General features: G+C 48.7%; 2 protein-coding genes across 3 annotated transcripts; one reads left to right on the top strand and one right to left on the bottom strand.

The window, feature by feature from the left end:
• Positions 1-526: 526 nt before the first annotated feature.
• Positions 527-16,118, top strand: TLCD3A (TLC domain containing 3A). Its single transcript, XM_074189156.1, has 5 exons — positions 527-648; positions 751-834; positions 7,392-7,596; positions 8,554-8,649; positions 9,745-16,118. Exons 1-5 carry the CDS (start codon positions 527-529, stop codon positions 10,012-10,014), a joined length of 777 nt encoding a protein of 258 aa, XP_074045257.1. The 3' UTR covers positions 10,015-16,118.
• Positions 5,048-16,876, bottom strand: GEMIN4 (gem nuclear organelle associated protein 4). Of its 2 annotated transcripts, XR_012468789.1 has the most exons (3): positions 16,808-16,876; positions 12,076-15,364; positions 5,048-9,845 (listed from the first exon to the last, which is right to left on the bottom strand). XR_012468789.1 is itself a non-coding variant. In XM_074189155.1 (2 exons), exons 1-2 carry the CDS (start codon positions 16,815-16,817, stop codon positions 12,192-12,194), a joined length of 3,183 nt encoding a protein of 1,060 aa, XP_074045256.1. In that variant the 5' UTR covers positions 16,818-16,876; the 3' UTR covers positions 12,000-12,191. The 2 variants fall into 2 exon arrangements, 1 of the variants encoding a protein (XP_074045256.1); XM_074189155.1 differs by lacking the exon at positions 5,048-9,845 and having other exon boundaries at positions 12,000-15,364.
• Between the last annotated feature and the right edge of the window lie 117 nt (positions 16,877-16,993).

Here is a 16,993-nt window from a genome sequence, read left to right as displayed (position 1 = left end):
GGCCCCCGGCTACCCTGGGCAGCAGCAGCCGCGAGATGCCCGGGAGCTCTCCGGGGAGCCCCTGGCTCTGCCCCCGCCCCCGGCTCCCCGGGGCCCGTCCCCTCTGGCGCCCTTGGGGCCGGGGGGCACTAGGCTCTTGCGGACGCCCTAGGGCCCCCCCCGCCCCGGCCCTCCGCGATGCAGGACGCACCCCCTTCGGCTCGGGACCTGAGGCGGGCGCGGGCGCGGCCGGATGGGACGGAGCCCCCCCCCCCCCCCCCCCCCCCGCAGCCCCGGCGCGACCCTCGGGGCGGGGCCCCCGGCGGGCGGGGCGCGGCGGCGGGGGCAGCGCCGGGGCCGCGTCCGGCCACGTTCCGGGCTCCCGGGGCCGGGCCGGGCCGGGCGGGGCGCCGGGGCCGAGGCGGGAGCGCGCGTGCGGGCCGGGCGGGGCGCCGGGGGCGGCGGGGCGGGGCGGCGGGCCGGGCCGGGCCTGGGCCGGGCCGGGCGCGCAGGAGCGGAGCAGAGCGGCCTGGGCCCCACCGCGCTAATGCTCCTGCCGCTGGCCTGCACCGCGCTCTTCTTCCCCGGCTTCTTCAGGCTCTGCGCCTGGGGGCTGCGCCGGGCGCTGCCCCGATGGCCCCTGAACGACTGCCTGACCTTCAGCAGCAGGTAGGCGGCCCCCCCGCCTCCCCGGGGCGGCCGCTGCGCGGGGGGCTCCGCGGGGAGGGGGCGGCGGGAAGCCCGGCTCACCGGCCCCTCTGGTCCTCCTAGGCTCACCTCCTCCATCCAGGCGGTGCTGGCCTCCGTCTCCGGGCTCCTCGTCATGTGGACCTGCGACAATGTCATTACCTGCAGGTGAGTGCCGCCGCGGGGGGGGGGCACCCCCAGCCAGAACCCCTCAGGCACTTCCTTTGGGCGCACCCCAGTGCCCTTGTCCGCCGGTGTCAGGCGCTCTGACCTCTCTTTGGGGGATCTTATTTTCTTTTGTCCTTTTCAGGCAAAGTGACTTGCCCAAAGTCACACGATCATTAAGTGTCTGAGGTCGCACTTGAACTCAGGTCCTCCGGACCCCAGGGCCGCTGCTCTATCCACTGCGCCACCTAGCCGCCCCTGAGGGATTTTCTTTAGCAAAAGCTTTCCATTTCTTCTCCAGCTCATTTTATAGATGAGGAAACAGACCCCACAGAGTAAAGTGACTGACTGGCCTGAAATCATGCAGCCAGAGCCCAAGGCCGAACTTGAACTCGGGTCTTTCTGACTCCCAGTGCTCTTTCCTTTTCGCTGCGCCACCTAGCTGCTCTAGTGAGCATGAATACTGGTCCTACGGGAGGGCAGTCTGAGAGCAATGCGGCCAAGCAAGAGAGCGAAGGCTCCAGCATGAGATCCTGTGATCCTGGCTGCACAGGGCTGTGACAGACGGAAACAGAGCAGTATCTGGGCCCCACCTGTGCGCTTAGAAAGAAACCTGTTAAATGTCTCCTTTTGCATAGGTGGGGGCCACAGGTGTGGGATAGTGGAGATAGGCTGAGGCAGGGTTGATGTGGGGGCTGCTTTTGCTGAACTGGTTTTCTTGCTTTTTTTATTCTTTATCACAAGAGATGGTTTCCTGGGGACAGAATGGGAGGGGGAGGGATTACTTTCAGAAATGAAGATGATCTAAAGACAAAAAACGGTTTAAAACAAGTAAGACTAGGGGCAACTAGGTGGCACAGTGGATAAAGCACCTGCCCTGGAGTCAGGAGTACCTGGGTTCAAATCCGGTCTCAGACACTTAATAATGACCTAGCTGTGTGGCCTTGGGCAAGCCACTTAACCCCATTTGCCTTGCAAAAACCTAAAAAGAAAAAAAAACAACACTAAACTGCTTTTTCAAAAGCCAATTGCTAAGTAGAACCTTGTTCTTAGAAAATTTTGAAAACAAATTATTATTGCATTTTCTCTTTGCCCTCATACTTTTCCCCCCACCCTATCCCAGAACCTTCCTTATACAAAGAAAACCTTTTAAACAGTCAGTTGGCAGACAATATAACAATACTTAATAATGTATGTTATATATTCCTCATCCACAGTCCCCATCTTTCTCCTGAGCAGAAATTTAAATTCATCATTTTTCCAGACCAAAGATTTCAGAAAATATGTTTTAGGACAGGGAATTGGAACTCTCAGTTCTTTCAAATGCCTCCTCTTTAGTCAACCCTTTAGCACTGCAGATATGGTGGATATTTCAGGTTAAAAATAACCTTTCCCAGGCAGCTAGGTGGCAAAGTGGTTGGCACATGGGCCCTGGGGTCAGGAAGATCTGAGTTCAAATCTAGCCTCAGACACTTGATAATTAACTAGCTGTGCAACTTTGGGCAAATTGCTTAACCCCATTGCCTTGCAAAAATCACACACACACACAAACATGCACACAAATAACCTTTCCCCAAACAGATGACCCTGCCCTTTTCTCTAGACCCTTTCAACCTGGCCAAGCTAGGACTTTTCATGCTGGCATACTGAGAACTATCTCATGTATGACATATCCCAAATTAGGAAGTGGGGAAGTCCTCATCCAACTATACCACGCAGGAATACGATGTTTCATTCAGTGAAACACATTTAAAACAGAGCCAGAAAGTCTAAATTTGAGTGACCTGTGGCTGTGAAGTTTCAGTGACTCTGCTGTTTGGGGGATTTTAGAATATTTCATTCCACTACTTGCATCATTTTTCCTAGGCCCAGCACTTGCTCTTCTGGGCTAGGTTCTATGCTGGTGAGAAACTAATCTTGCGAGTAGTTTGCATTACCCTTCACTGGCCCCCTTCAATTTGAAATGGACACTTAAGATGAACTTGCTTCACCATAGAGACTAGCATGCTCCCCTATGGATTTTATACTTATAGTATGTTAAAGCTGGAAGGGGATTTCAATACAGATGAGTAAACTGTGGTCTTGATAATTGCCCTAGAGCCTGGATTTGAAACTGGATTCCTAAGGCTAGGAGAGACAAATTAACCTTGGAATTAGAGACCTATCTGTAGTCAAAGGCTAGATTTCTAACAGTAGCTGTTTGACTTAGAATGAGTCACAGAACCTCAGTTTCTCTATTTACAGAACAGAGAATGACATACCTCACTAGGTTTGTTGAAAGGAAAACACTATAAAGCCTTAAAATACTATAGAAAATGAGTTGTGTTTTTTACTATACTGGGGTTGAGAGAGGCAGAAAAATTAAGGCCTGATGAATTGTATGACAATGGGCAAATTTCTAACCTATTCTTTCAGTGTTCCAGACCACTAAGATTCTAATCACAAATGAGGCACTGACCTGCACTGATGGAGGAAGTTTTAGGAAGTTCCCTTCCCTGATGAAATCACTTCATCATTTGTCGACTCCTTCTCTTTGCAAAGGAAAGGAGGCCTAGAAAGGTGATGGGTCCAAAGTCCCATAGCAAATCTGCTGTAGGCTGAGAATCTAATGCTTGGGTTTGATCCATGGGCTATTCAGGCTGAATTCATCTCATAGTCTTGGGTTTTGAGCTTTTATTTGCATTGCCTATTTCAAAAGTAATGAGGTGGTGTTACTATAGGCTGTGGATTGGATGAGAAATGAGACCATGATTCTCACACTTAGGAGTTCCTGGCTGGGTTGTGTTTTTCTCTCTTTATAAATTTAAGTATTTATTACTATTCAACATAACAGCATAGATACTTGGGTTCCAAAAAAACAGGATGGGGGGCATGGTGGCTAGCTAGTGGTTTGTGTGAAAGCATGATGGGTTTTAGTATGTAGCAAACTCAATATGCTTGATAGAGCAAGGCCTGCTACCTCTCAACTTCACTGAGGCTTGAAAGAGGGGGATTAATCATATATACTGTGACCTCAGGAGGCTACAACTAGGGAATAGTGTCTTTGGTGCTGGAGGTAGCAAAGTGGTATAGTGAATAAGCTCCAGGTCTAGAGTCAGGAAGCCCTAAGTTCAAATTCTGCCTCAGATATTTATTAGTGGTGTGACCTTGGACAAATCACTCAACCCTTTTTATCTTAGTTTCCTCATCTGTCAAATGAGCTGGAGAAGCAAATGGCAAGTCACTCCAATATCTTTTTTTTTAGGTGGGGGTTTGCAAGGCAAATGGGGTTAAGTGGCTTGACCAAGGCCACACAGCTAGTGTCTGAGACCGGATTTGAACCCAGGTACTCCTGACTCCAAGGCCAGTGCTTTATCCACTACACCACCTAGCCGCCCCATCACTCCAAAATCTTGCCAAGAAAACAAAACGACTCAATGGCAATTATCAAAATACCTAAAAGTTCCTGGACCCCTCATTTGGAGGGACATGAAAGTATCTGAAGGACTGTCATATGTTAGAGGAATTAGCCATAGCAACAGGTGGAATAGGAGGGAAGCAATTTTAGACTTCCTCCCAACTGGAGCTGTCCAACCAACAGTGTAATAAGTGGCTTATGGAGGGTCACTGGAGGACTCCCATTAGAGGCTGGATGGCAATCTGCTGAGAATATGATAGGCGGGATTTGGATCTCGGTAGCCATTGAAATTCTTGCCATTTATTGACTGCCAGAGTCCCGTACCAGCAAGGTAAATCTCCTAAAACTGCTTTCAGCTCATGACAGCAATTTTGAAGCCTGCCTTTCCAACCAAAGGGACTCAGAAAGACTAAATGAGCCACCATAACTTTAAGCTGTTCTTCATGCATGTTCAAAGGCTTAAGCTGATGCTACGTATTTCAGAAATACACGAGCAATTTTTCTGCAATTAGACATGATGTGCAACTTGTGGGGAAAAAATAGGGACAAGGGCAAGTTAAAAATTTCTGTAAATTATTTGAAACAAGAACATTTCCACATCAGCCCTTTGAAGCAAAGGGAATTAGTGGGGAGAAATTCTTTTCTTTACTTCCTCATAAGGATTCTTAGTAAAATTTCCTTTTGCTTCAAGGTGGGGCTTCTTAACTTTTTTTTTTGTTTAATGGACTTTATTGACTGTTAATGACTCCCTTCATATCACCATGCTGAAGCCTTCTCAAAAGCATAACATAACATATATAGAACAATGAAGGAAACCAGTTATATTGAAAGATGACTAAATATTTTTTTTTAAGTTTTCAAAGAAATCTCATGGGCCCAGGTGAAAAAACCCATCCTCAGTTCTTTGGTTGAAATTGCCTTTGCTATTTTTCAGAGATTCCAGGGTTTTTCATTTTCAAGGCACCTGTGATGGAAGATCTTAATTTGAACCATGACATAGAGTTAGAAAACATGAGGCTATGAGTTAGGACCCTTGAAACTTGGCTCCCAGGTCATATTAGCTCTGTGTGTGTGTGTGGGGGGGTGGAAATACTAGGTTTGTGCCTTAATTCTTCTACTTGTAAAAGCTCACCTTTATACGTGGACAGCAGATGATATGGGACAGTAGAAAGAGCAGCAGATTTCACAGAAACACAGAACTGAAGAGATGATAGGGATCTGAAAGGACATTAATTCAAATCTATAGATGAAAGGAATCCCCAGTATTAACATACCCAAGGAGTGACCATCCAGCCTTTGCTCAAAAACCTGTAACATGTCTTCAAATGGATCCTGGATCTCTTACTGAGTAACCTTGGACAAGCTATTTAATATCCCTGGGTCATAGTTTTCTCATCTGTAAAATGAAGATTGATTAGATCAGGGGTTAACAACCTTTTTTAATGGCATGGACCCCTTCTCAGAATGTTTTAAACAGCAGAAGAATTACTCCATGTCATTTGGAGGGGAGTGAAAATCAAGATGTCATTTTCCCCCCCATCCAATTGGGTTCATAGACTGGTGAAGCTTGTTCAGTTCTGAATCCAATCATCTGATACTGTTGATCCAAGGATGTTGTAAGAGCTCCTGAATCTCCTGAAAAGTCTTCAACAAATTTCACCACCACAGACTTTGTCTTCTTTGACTTTTTTTCAGTCAGTGAGGGTATTTCTCCTTCCTGCTGAACTGCTTGCATTTGGATTAGTCTCTTTCAAATTTGTGCCTTGCTTGAACCTCCAAAACCTTGTGAATTAAATAGAGCAGATCACCCCCATTTTCCTGATTAAATTAAGACACAGAGCAGTGAAGACTTTGCTCAAATGCACAGAGCCAGTTAGTAAGGAAGCCAGGACCAGAAACCAGATGCCTTGTCATTCTCTCAGTTATTGCTAAAGACCTTTGCCCCAGAGATGCAATTCTGCATTATGGTAAATAATGAAGATACCAGAGCTTCCCCTTAAAGGTCAGACCTCTAGCTTTCACTAGCTTTCTTGTATTTTTCAAAGTAGTTATTTTAATTGGAGAATTGCTTCACCCAAGCCACCAGTCTAGAGATGAGCCAACCTAACCACCACACCTTTTCAGGCATTGCATGAGCAAAGCCCAGAAAATTGATTCACTTACAGCTACTCCATTCATTGAAGGCTTGATTGCCGTTCCCACTGTTTATTCATTGTGTAATTAAGGAACAGGAAGTCAGTCTGGGGACCATCTCTATAGGAAAATTGCACCAAGGGCTGCATCTCTCCTAGGGTGCAGAAGCTGCCTTTTTATTATATATATTCACATACAATTTTTGTATGTGGAGTGGTTAGTTATTAACCAGCACTGAAGCTGCCATCTGTGGGCATTCTTATTCCTACTCTGTCCTGGGTATTAATAGAGGGCTCTTTGCAAAAGGCTTACGTTAATTATGATATTCAAGCCTATGTCAAGCAACTTGGTCAAGGCATTTATCTTTGAGACCATCCCCTCTCCTCTGGAATAACCAGCCATAACTTGCTTATTTTCACACTGGTTATATACAGGTGGAACCCAAGCTGGAATAGCATGGAAAATTGCCATAGAAGCCAACAGGTTACCCAACAGGTTACAACCACGCCCAGGGCTGGGGTTCTATGTTCTAGTGGGAACTTGATGGCTTTGAGAAACAGAACTGTGAAGTGTATAAATGTAAGCTTGGAGTTTTCAGACTGCAAACCAGCCTCTTGAGTAATGGCATGTTATCTCCAATGGAGTTAAAAATGGAAATAGCTTTGATCTGGTCCACATTGGCTTCTTAGAGTGTTGGTAGCTTTGAGGGGTGGATAACTTGGACATATCCCCAAAGGTCAGGGACCAGCTAAACTAGACAAAAAGGAAATATCTGACGGCCCCTTTGAAAACAAATGATGTCAAATAGGTTTTTGGCTTCTGTCTTTGGCTCCTTCGTTGTCTGACATCCTGAGCAAATCATTCAGCAAGTTCTTCCTTGTGTGTTTTCATTTTGTTTAATTTCGAGGTGTTCCTCATGGCAGCATCTGAAACAATGATACTGCAGTAAGCGAGTGGGTTGGCACCGTGTTCTAAGTGGGTTCCAGGCTTGAAAAATCTGCTTTTAGAATGTTCCTGTGCTTCCCTCTAGGCACTGGCTTGCTCAAGAATATATATGGGTTTTGATTCCATATATGACCTACGACCTAGGTGCTATGTACATTTGCTACTGGTACCGAAACAGAGGTGAGGATAAGAAACACACTTTCACCATTTTTAAGAACTTCCTCAAGCACGATCGCCTCATGCTCACGCACCATATTTTCATTCTGACCGTTCTTGTACCCATTGCTCAGGTGAGTATTCACAAGACAGTGTCACCATCTTTGTAGAAGCAACTTGTGCTCCTGAGGAGCAGGAAACATTACGTTATCCATGCTCATGGAACTGTAGCAGCATTTCAGATGTATTTCCCTTTCAAATTTCATTTGTTCCCTTAGTTGTCTGGCCCCTTATGCCAACCATATCAATGGCATTCATAGAACTGTCATTTGGTTCATTTCATGAATTATCACTTTTACCCCTTGGTCAACCTTCTCACTGTTTAGCAAGGCTTATCCTCAGCCAGCAGGCACATTTATTTGATGCAAGCCCCCATCAAAGTCCCTTCAATGTAGTATGATCTGCCAGCACCCATCAGCTTACATTCAAGAACTTTCCATATCATGACCAAGCATCAGATTTAAGTAAACTTGAAGAATTAACATTGCCCCAATCTATAAGTTGTGCCCCTCCACTCCTGCCCTCAATTGCTACAATACTAGGCAAACTATGCTCTCGGTATATATAATGCAACAATTATTTTTTAACAATTATTTTTAAAAGCAAAAATTTCAATTGGTTGTGTTGTGTCTTTATAATGCTAAGTAACAGCTGTCTTTTCATGGAACTGAACTAATGTTGTAGATCCATGAAGGTGAAGCCTTCAAGAGAACTAGGAGAGAGCCTGCCTTTTGTTCATCTAGAACTGGATTCCCATGAATTCATAAAGGAGACATAGTCAGATGTGGAAGTGGGTTCTTAGGTCTCCTCCCTGGAAAGGATGGTGATCCTCTGGCTGTGTAAATCATTCATTAGTGATGGCAGCTGCTCAGGCACTGTTTGCCTCAACTTTAGCCTTTGATTTGTTCCTTTGTGATCAGGGTTAACCATCTTGGCTGGCCTGGCCCACACACACTACCTGGTATTCTGCTACTCTGCTTTATCTCTAAAAGGTGCCCATTTCTCGGGTCTTGATTTCTTCTCACTTGCAGGTACTAAGGGGAGAACGTGGTGACTTCTTTGTAGGCTGTATCTTTGCAGCAGAATTCAGCACCCCATTTGTATCACTGGGAAGAATACTGATTCTGGTATGTAAAAAAATCAAGTGATAGAGCTAGAAGGGAAATGATGTAGCCCAATCCTTTCATTTTACAGAGAAGTAAAGTGATTTGCTCCAGATCATTCTATAAGTGAACTTATGAGTGACCATTATAAAGAAGGACTTGTTTTATCAATAAATTATAAGTCACAGAGAAAAGCCCTTGAGTATATTGAGGCAGGAAAGTCACTGGATGGCCTTATGTTCTGAGTTCTTGTGGAGGGCATATTGGGTAACCCACTTGTAGGAGCATTTCCAGGGAGCTCATTCCCCATCACTAAAATCAAAGCGTGTGCCATGCCCACCTCTTTTCAGAAGCTCCTATCTTTATGTAGCATCACAAAATCTGAAGTGGTGGAAGATCAGAGTCCACCTAGTCAACTCACCTGCTATCTTCAGCAAACCCAAAACAGGATTCAAGCTTTGCTTACTGAGTGCCCCTTCATGAGACACTCCTCCAAATTGGGGTAGTTTGTATAGTTATGGTTAAGATTATGGTTAAGATGGTTAAGATTCTTCCCCCTTTACATGGGGTCTAAAGATCTCTGCATCTCCTCCCATTGGGCCTAATTTTATCTTCTGGTGTAGAACAAGACCAACCTTCTTCTACATCATTAACCTTTCAAATCCCTGAACCCCAATTAAAGAGCACACACACAAACACCCCCACACACAGAGGCACCCACTAGACTATATTTCAAGGACATTTTATATGTACTACATGTGTGTGTGTGTGTTGTGTTGTGTGTGTACATACATAAAGAGGTCTTAATAGCTTTGAACTGCACTAAGACTTTGGGGACCCCCCCATAAATACACATTTATATGTGTGAGTTTCTATATAAAAATATAAACACACTCACATACACAAAAAATTCAATCCAAGCCATGCCTGCCATCTTCGGTTGAGGTCAAAGGACCTCCAGAATATAGGCATTCCCAGCAGCCCTTTGACATCTCAGGGGTCTCCACCAATGATCTTTATCGCCAGTGAATCCAAGTAGAAAAGGCACAGGGATAGGTAGCTCAAGCAGCTCCAGCCACCTGATGAACCTTTTTCTTTCTCCATCCTCTCCTTCTGCAGCTGAAGAAGCAGCACACGTTTTTGTACAAAGTGAATGGAATCCTGACCCTGGGGACCTTCTTGTGCTTCCGCATCCTCATTTTCCCCTTCATGTACTGGTCCTATAGCCAAAAGAAGGGGCTGAGGTTACTGCAGACACCTTTCCACATACCCATCTATTGCAATGTCATCAATAGCCTCCTCATCATGCCCCAGCTCTACTGGTTTGCTCTGCTCTGCAAGAAGGCAATCCAGATGTTTGACACTTCCCAGATCAAAAAGGCCAGTTAATGGAGTCTATGACCCACATCACTCAAAGGAGGTTGTATCCTCCTATACTACCCATCTCCTCTACATTCCATGGAACTATTTGGGCTCTGGATGGTCTGTTTTGTGGGAGGCAATAGGGAGGTGGATGGTTTGGGGTTTTAAAAGGAACAGACATTTCCTTCCTACTCTGCCTTTTTACAGAAAACACATTCTCATGGGTAACAAAGACAGTATGATGTGTTGTATGTGTAACTAAGCAATCTGGCATGGTGGCCACCAATCACCAGATAGTTGTTAGCACTGAGGACATTGCTGGGGTCTAATCTCAAAGAACTGTTCAAGAGAAGCCACAGAAGTTCTGGGGAGAAAAGACAAGTAGGTCTGGTGATGCAATGGCCTCTGCCAGGTTATGTGCAGGCTAACTTAACAGTTTAACTTTTACATATCCTTCTGCTCACCTCCCTTGACCAAGGAACAGCATTTTGCTGATTCCCTGTGTACATTCTGGGAATGAAGAGTCATAAGAACTGAGGCTGCAATTTTTCCCCCCTTTCCTTGGTTGCCATTCGAAGCCTCAAATGCCCCCATTTCCCTTTACTCTTTACCCTGATGCCAATGTCTTAACACTAATGTCCCACCATCCCCTGGGCTGGGATGAAGGACAATATGACCAAGGAGCCAGCAATTTTTACAGGACTGCCAACTTTGCAAGTTAGGGAAATCAGGATCCTTAACTGGTAAATCATTCTCTCCTCTGCCTCCTCCCTTGCATCAGACTGTTCTCTGTCCCTATGCAGAGAATTGTTTGAAATCTAGTAAAACATAAGGACTGTAACTGCTCCCCAGTCTATGGCTTACATTCTTCTCTAGCTGAGACTCCAGTGACCTTAGGGAAAAAAAAAATTCCCTCCATAGACTGTTTTTCCAGTTGTCCTTACAATCAAAAACCATGCTAACTACCCTCTTAGAAAGGAGTCTAAGAGAAATACCCAGGCCAAAATGATCACTGGGTCCCCTTCTCTCCATAGGGTCAAACCACACCAGCCACTTTTCAATAGGAAGCCTGAGTGCCAACTCTATACATTCCTCATAAAAATAGGATGTTTTAGGAATTATGCTGTGGCAAAGTATTTTTTTTAAGCTAGAATTTAAAAAAAAGTAAGGCTATCTTTCCACCGATTGCAATTCCATTGCCTTTTAAAAATGTAGTCATTTAAGTGTAATGACTTGTTTCAGACTCTTGTTGTCTGTCTCAGTCTAATGGGTGCTGTATTTCTGATCCTATTAAGTGCTAAACAAATCATAGACATGTCTTGTTTATTTTTACTGATAATTTATCTGGAAGGAAAAAAATCCCTTGTGGAGATTAAATTGTATTAATATTTTTTCCTACTTACTCTCATTGTGAAAGACATCAATAAAGATTTTGTTTTAAGGCCATTCAATGGAAGGAGTGACCATTGCCTTTGCTTAGTTTCTCTCAGTGAAAACATACCTGGATATCTTCAGGATTATCCTGTCTTGGTCTAAGAAGGATTTCCTGCAGTCTGGGCCAGCTCCCAATGCAGTCTTGGTGGGCACTGGGAGGGTACCAGCTGTGCCCATTTCCCTTCAGTCTAATGTCAGTGAGGAAATTAGCAACCAAGCTCCAGCCACAATGACAGACAAACTCTGGATTTCCAAAGAATAAGCCCAGTGAGAGTTTACTTTTATTGCTGCTGCCCTATACAACAAGAACGTCTTCCTCTCAATGCCTTATGACTGGCTCCGCTCCTTCTATCAGCACTCATTTTACACTTTAAACACTTTCTCCTACCCCCCCCCCAAACCTGTGGGCCAGTCCATTTGCCTAATTGGTGGGCAATGGATCAGGAGGTCTGGTCATGGACAAAGAGGATCCTCTCCAGAATGACTTGAGGCTGCAACAAGTCCAGTGAGAATTATTTCAAAGGGTGCTGGAGCTTGGGAGTGGTGATTTGGGACCAATTATAAAAGGATGGGAAAGGTTCAAAAGAAAAGGTAAATTTTATTTTAACTATTACAAATGCCCAAGAAAGTTATTTTCTTTTTTATATACCATACCCCTGGGGTATCTTGGCCTCTCCAATTTCCTATGATTGTGAAAGGAAGTTTGTGCATCCCATCTAGCCTGAGTCTGCCTCACTTCCAACGAAGACCACCATTTCCTGGTGGGGTCATCAAAAGCCGTTGATCTTCTGTAACAAAGTTTTCCGTTGTTCCCTTGGTCCAACATTTTCGGCAATGGATTTGAGGAAGTGCTGCTCGTTTGCCTTTCGGAGTAGGGCATTTGTGGAGGTGTCACTCTTGCTCAGGACTTCATAGTAAGAGAGGACCTCCAGGGCTAGAACATAGAGGGGCTCACAGACCTCCTCAGGAAGCATGGCCATGATGTGGAGGATGTGACAGAAAAGCTGAGTGTAAACGAACAAGGTTTCTTGTGTCAGGTCTTTCTCTGAATCTTCAGCCCACGGGCACAGGGATTGGACCTTGACAGAGTCAAGTAGATCAGTCAGGCTGCTGCAAATGAGCTTGACTACATGACTCCAGCCTTCAGTAGGAAGCCAGTTGGAACAGCTAGGGCTGCAAAGGAACTGGAAACTTCTCAAGAAGAGTACGGAGAGCTGCAGCACTTGGGCAAAGGGTTTCAGGTTGAGCAATGGAACAAACTGAACATACTCGAGACTGTATGGGACATGCAAAAGTTGTTTTTGCAACAGACTTTTGGTCAGTTGGTGTAGGCATTTCCACTCATTGGGGCTGCACCAAGGCAAGACTTGCACCAAGGCCACCAGGAAGCCCTTGCTGAAGAAGCTGACCTCCTCGGGGTTGCTGGTATCCACGGTCAAGAGGGAGAGCATGTGTTCACATGTGTTGGCAGAGATACAGCAACATTCCATCCAGGCCAGAAGGCCCGTGCCAGGCCCGTAGGCCAGGTGGTTCTGTGAGGTCCACTCATCCTCAGAAAGCTTGCAGATCTCAAAGAGTGTGGCTGGCACCTCACACTTAAAATGACCCTTAAAGACCGTCCACAACCGCAGGCCCACAGTCCAGTCAAGTTGCTCTGTCTTCCGGTGGAGCCAGGACAAGGACTTGGTCCAGTTCTCTGGACTGGGGTTCTCCTCCTTGGGCAACACTACCTCACAGAGCTGCTCAAGGATGCAGATCACCATATCTTTAGAGTCCAAAGAGAGGTGCCGCTTTGCCTTGGGAAGCTGCCAGTACTTGGTGTAGCTGTCTAGCAGCTGGCAAAGAGTAAAGAGGAGGGGGAACGGGGAACAGGACAGGAGCCAGCAGCCGTCAGAGTAAGGCTTTGCTTCCACAGCCTGCACGAAGATCTTGAGGCAAAGGTCCACCTCTTCCATATGCAGCATCAAGTAAGGGAGGACAAAGACTTTAATCACCTCCTCAGGTACCAGAAGAGGGGTCAAGGGGATGGTGCTGGTCTCTTGCTCTGGGGGATTCATCAAGTAGCTAAGAAACTCCAAAAACTGCTTCTCCTCCTTGGCTGATGAAAGCTTCCCCCAGACGGTTTCTTTGAGACATGCCACCAGCAGAGAAGTGGTTGAGTTTGGGTCTTGCTCTCCCTCGGGAAACCTGAGGGCAGGGAAGGCACTGAGGATTTGAGCCAGGAACTTGGGAGCCCCAAGATTGACCATGGCGAGGCTGCACATCTTTTTCACCGTGGCCTCTGGGTGGAGCACAATCAGCCTGGACACAGAGGCAATGGCTTTGGTGAGGCCTTGCTCAGAGGCACTCTGGGTGATCTGGTTGAAAGCCATGTTCAGCTCCTCCTGAAAACCCTCCATGTAGGTGACCAGATTCTCAGAGAGGCCCTTCCAGCCCCAGGAACTCAAGACACCTGACAGCACTTTGTTTTTATCCAGCAAAGAGAGATCGGAGTAACAGTCCAGAATCAAGTTGATGACTTCTTCTACCTGTGCCTCAGGGACCCTTTGGCCTGACATGTGGATCGTGGTGACTGTTTCTAGCAGCTTCAACACCAAGCCTGGCTCCCGGAAAAGGGTCTTGTTATTCACGAGGCAGTCTAACCACTCGGCTGAGAAAGCCCACTTCTTCTCAGAGGCAAAGATGTAGCACATTTCCATGTGCCGCTCCATCTTCTGCCCAATGATGGCCATGGCAATTGAGGCAGTGATATCCTCTGCACTGTTGCCCTTCAGGGTCATGTTGGTCTTTCTCAGGAAGTTTTTAACACACTCTGCCAGCTCCGAGACAATCTGCCCCTCATCCTTCGTGAGATCTCTGGTGTCCAGGTAGCCTTTCAGGTTCTGGTTGAAAGAGGTCAGGCTGTCACACAGGCGATAGCTGCCATAACTCAGCCTCTGACTGCTGTTGAGCATGACCTGCAGCTCCTCCCCCCATTGCTGCAGCAGACTGTGCAGGTAACCAAAGCCGACAAAAAGCATCTCGTTGGGCAGCTTGGCTATCGAGGTCAGGCTCACGTCCCGCTCGGCCTCCTTCACCTTCTCGGCCAGGCCCTGTTGGTGGTAAGGATTCTGGGTGTCAGAATTCCATAGGGAGATGACAGTTGCAAGCTTGTCCAGGTATGTGGTGATTGACAGCTCCTGCGGGTCTTCCTCCACTAAAGCAAAGACGGTGAGCATGTCCGCCAGGTTAGCCACAGCACAGCACTTCAGACTGGGGGTAGTGATGTTGTTCTGGATCTGCTTGAGGCCGTCCAGCAGCACCTCTAACAAAGACATGATCGGGCAGGCATCCGGGTCGGCCTTGAACCTCTTCGGTGGATGGGAGAATTCATCCGAAGATGACAAGTACTTATGTGCCATCGTTCGAAACTGGGTGAGCAGGGGGTCCTTTGGGTCAACTTTGTGCTTCATCATTTCCCACCAGACGTCCAAAAAGAAGGTTACGTCTTCTGAGGATGTGTCACTGGCCACGTGCTCCACAAAACGTTCCAGTTCTGCCCGGCAGATGTTGGAAGGCAGGGCCATCAAGAGTTGAATGAACAGCCCTGATGCCTCTAGGGACTTGAGCAACTCAAAAAGGATGGTATGATTGATGGTGGGAATCATGTTCCCCACTGAAAAGAAGATGTCTTCTTGCCACCGAGCATCTGTATCTGAAGGTGTGATGGGGCAGGGCTGGAGGACCTTGGCCCAGATGATGATCAAAGCTTTCTTGGTCCAAGCCTGGGGGTGGGACTGGGCAATCGCAGAGGAGATCTCTCGCAAGGCTTCGACGATGGGCTGTCCGACTTGCTCCCAGTCAGACTTCTTGAGTTCTGCCAGAGCCTTTGGGCTGAACAGCTGCTCGGCAAGCAGGAATCCCCCATGAAGAATGGTTGTTTCTTCACAGATATTCAAGGGTCCTGTGTAAAAGGAAAACATATAGGATGAGCTGAAAATCTTTCAGGATGATTAAAAGATTTCCTGGAAACAGTCCCTTCCTTAAGGAAATAGCCATAGAAACATGGCTATCAAGGTCACCATTTATGTGTGCATGTGACGTGAAAGAACAAATATATCCATCTATAATGAACAAATATACACAAATACATGTATGTGTTTATAGAGATATAGATACACATATGTGTATCTGTCAATCAGTCTATCCTTTTGTTAGGCTTCCAAGGAAACACTCAACCTTCTAGTAAGAAAAGCAAACTAACTCCAGGGCTGTCCAGGAAACCCTGGAAGAGCTAAGGGGTCAGTGTGAACAAACTGCACATGGAAACCCCAACCATTTCTTGTGGTGGTAATTTCCCCACCTCAGTCCCTCCCATGCAGCACTGCCTTCTCCAGGGCGACCCCCGGCCCCCTTCCCATCTCCCACTTCTACTTCTGCAGACACTAACCTAGGACTGTGGTGTTCCCCCCATGACAACACGGGCTCCTTTGGAGCAGGGATTGTTTCATTCCCTGGCAGAGGTCTGGCCCATATCTGGACTGATGGGCTCATGTCCCAAGCGGGGCCGGGGCTTCCCCTTACCTTGAAGACCCAACTTGACGTGGACGTGGCCCACTCTGGACCCTGCAGGGCCCCTCCTCCCTTTCCTCCCGGGCACTTTATTTTCTGTTCTCGGGGTCCACCCGGCACCGGGCCTTCACTCGGCCCCTCGGAGGCACAGGTGGGCCTGCAAAGGACGCCCCGAGAGGCTGCAAGGGCCTGAGGGTCTGGGCCCCGACCTGGGGGGTTTTCAGGAGGCCCAGATCGTCCGCGCGGCTCCGGGCAAGGCCTCCCTGCCGGCCGCTGTGGCCGGGCCTCGTGCCGTCCCCGGCCGGTGCAGGTCTCACAAGGAGGCGGCGGGCCTGGGGGGCGCCAGCTCCCTCACCCCTGCGGCGCCGCCCGGCACGGCCACGGCCACGGCCACGGCCACGGCCACGGCCACGGCCACGGCCTGCTCCGCCCCAGCGGCCCCGACCTGTCCCCGCGGGCTCCAACCGCCAACCGGGCACTCGTGCCGGGCCGCGCCCCTCCCCCACGCAGCCCCCCTCCTCCGTCCCGTCCTTTTCGGGGTGGCCCCCCCGGCCCCCGGGGGTCTCCCCTGAGCAGAAGCCCCGGGGGAGGAGGGGGCTCCCGAGACCCCGCCCCCGAGTGGCAGGAGGGGGGGAGCCGCACGTGGCGCGGCCCCGTGGAGGCGCTCACCGCGCATGCCCGCCCGTGCCCGGGGCGCGGGCCCGGCGGGGGGGGAGGCGCGGGCCCGGCGGGGGGGCGGACCCGGCGGCGCGGGGGGGGGGGGGACGCGGGCCCGGAGGGGGGGGACGCGGACCCGGGGGCGGGGGGGGCGCGGGGGGGGGCGCGGCTCGCTCACCTAGGTCCATGGCGACGGCTCCGGCGCTCCCCGGCCGCGGCGCTGCCCTGCGGCCCCGCCCCCTGCCCGCCCCGCCCCCGCCGGCCCGGCCCCGCCCCTGCCCGCCCCGCCGGCCCCGCCCCCTGGCCGCCCCGCCCGGCCCCCCGGCCCGCCCCCCCGGCCCGCACGCGGCGATTGTGGCGCCGG

Source organism: Macrotis lagotis, chromosome 5, assembly GCF_037893015.1.
Source record: "Macrotis lagotis isolate mMagLag1 chromosome 5, bilby.v1.9.chrom.fasta, whole genome shotgun sequence".
Classification (NCBI taxonomy): domain Eukaryota; kingdom Metazoa; phylum Chordata; class Mammalia; order Peramelemorphia; family Peramelidae; genus Macrotis; species Macrotis lagotis.
This window is presented reverse-complemented; position numbering and strand designations above follow the sequence as displayed.

Coding starts and splice junctions, on each gene's coding strand:
- TLCD3A (XM_074189156.1), top strand. CDS start 527: ATGCTCCTGCCGCTGGCCTGCACCGCGCTCTTCTTCCCCGGCTTCTTC. Junction 7,597..8,553: donor TTCTTGTACCCATTGCTCAG/GTGAGTATTCAC, acceptor TCTCACTTGCAG/GTACTAAGGGGAGAACGTGG. Junction 8,650..9,744: donor TGGGAAGAATACTGATTCTG/GTATGTAAAAAA, acceptor CTCCTTCTGCAG/CTGAAGAAGCAGCACACGTT.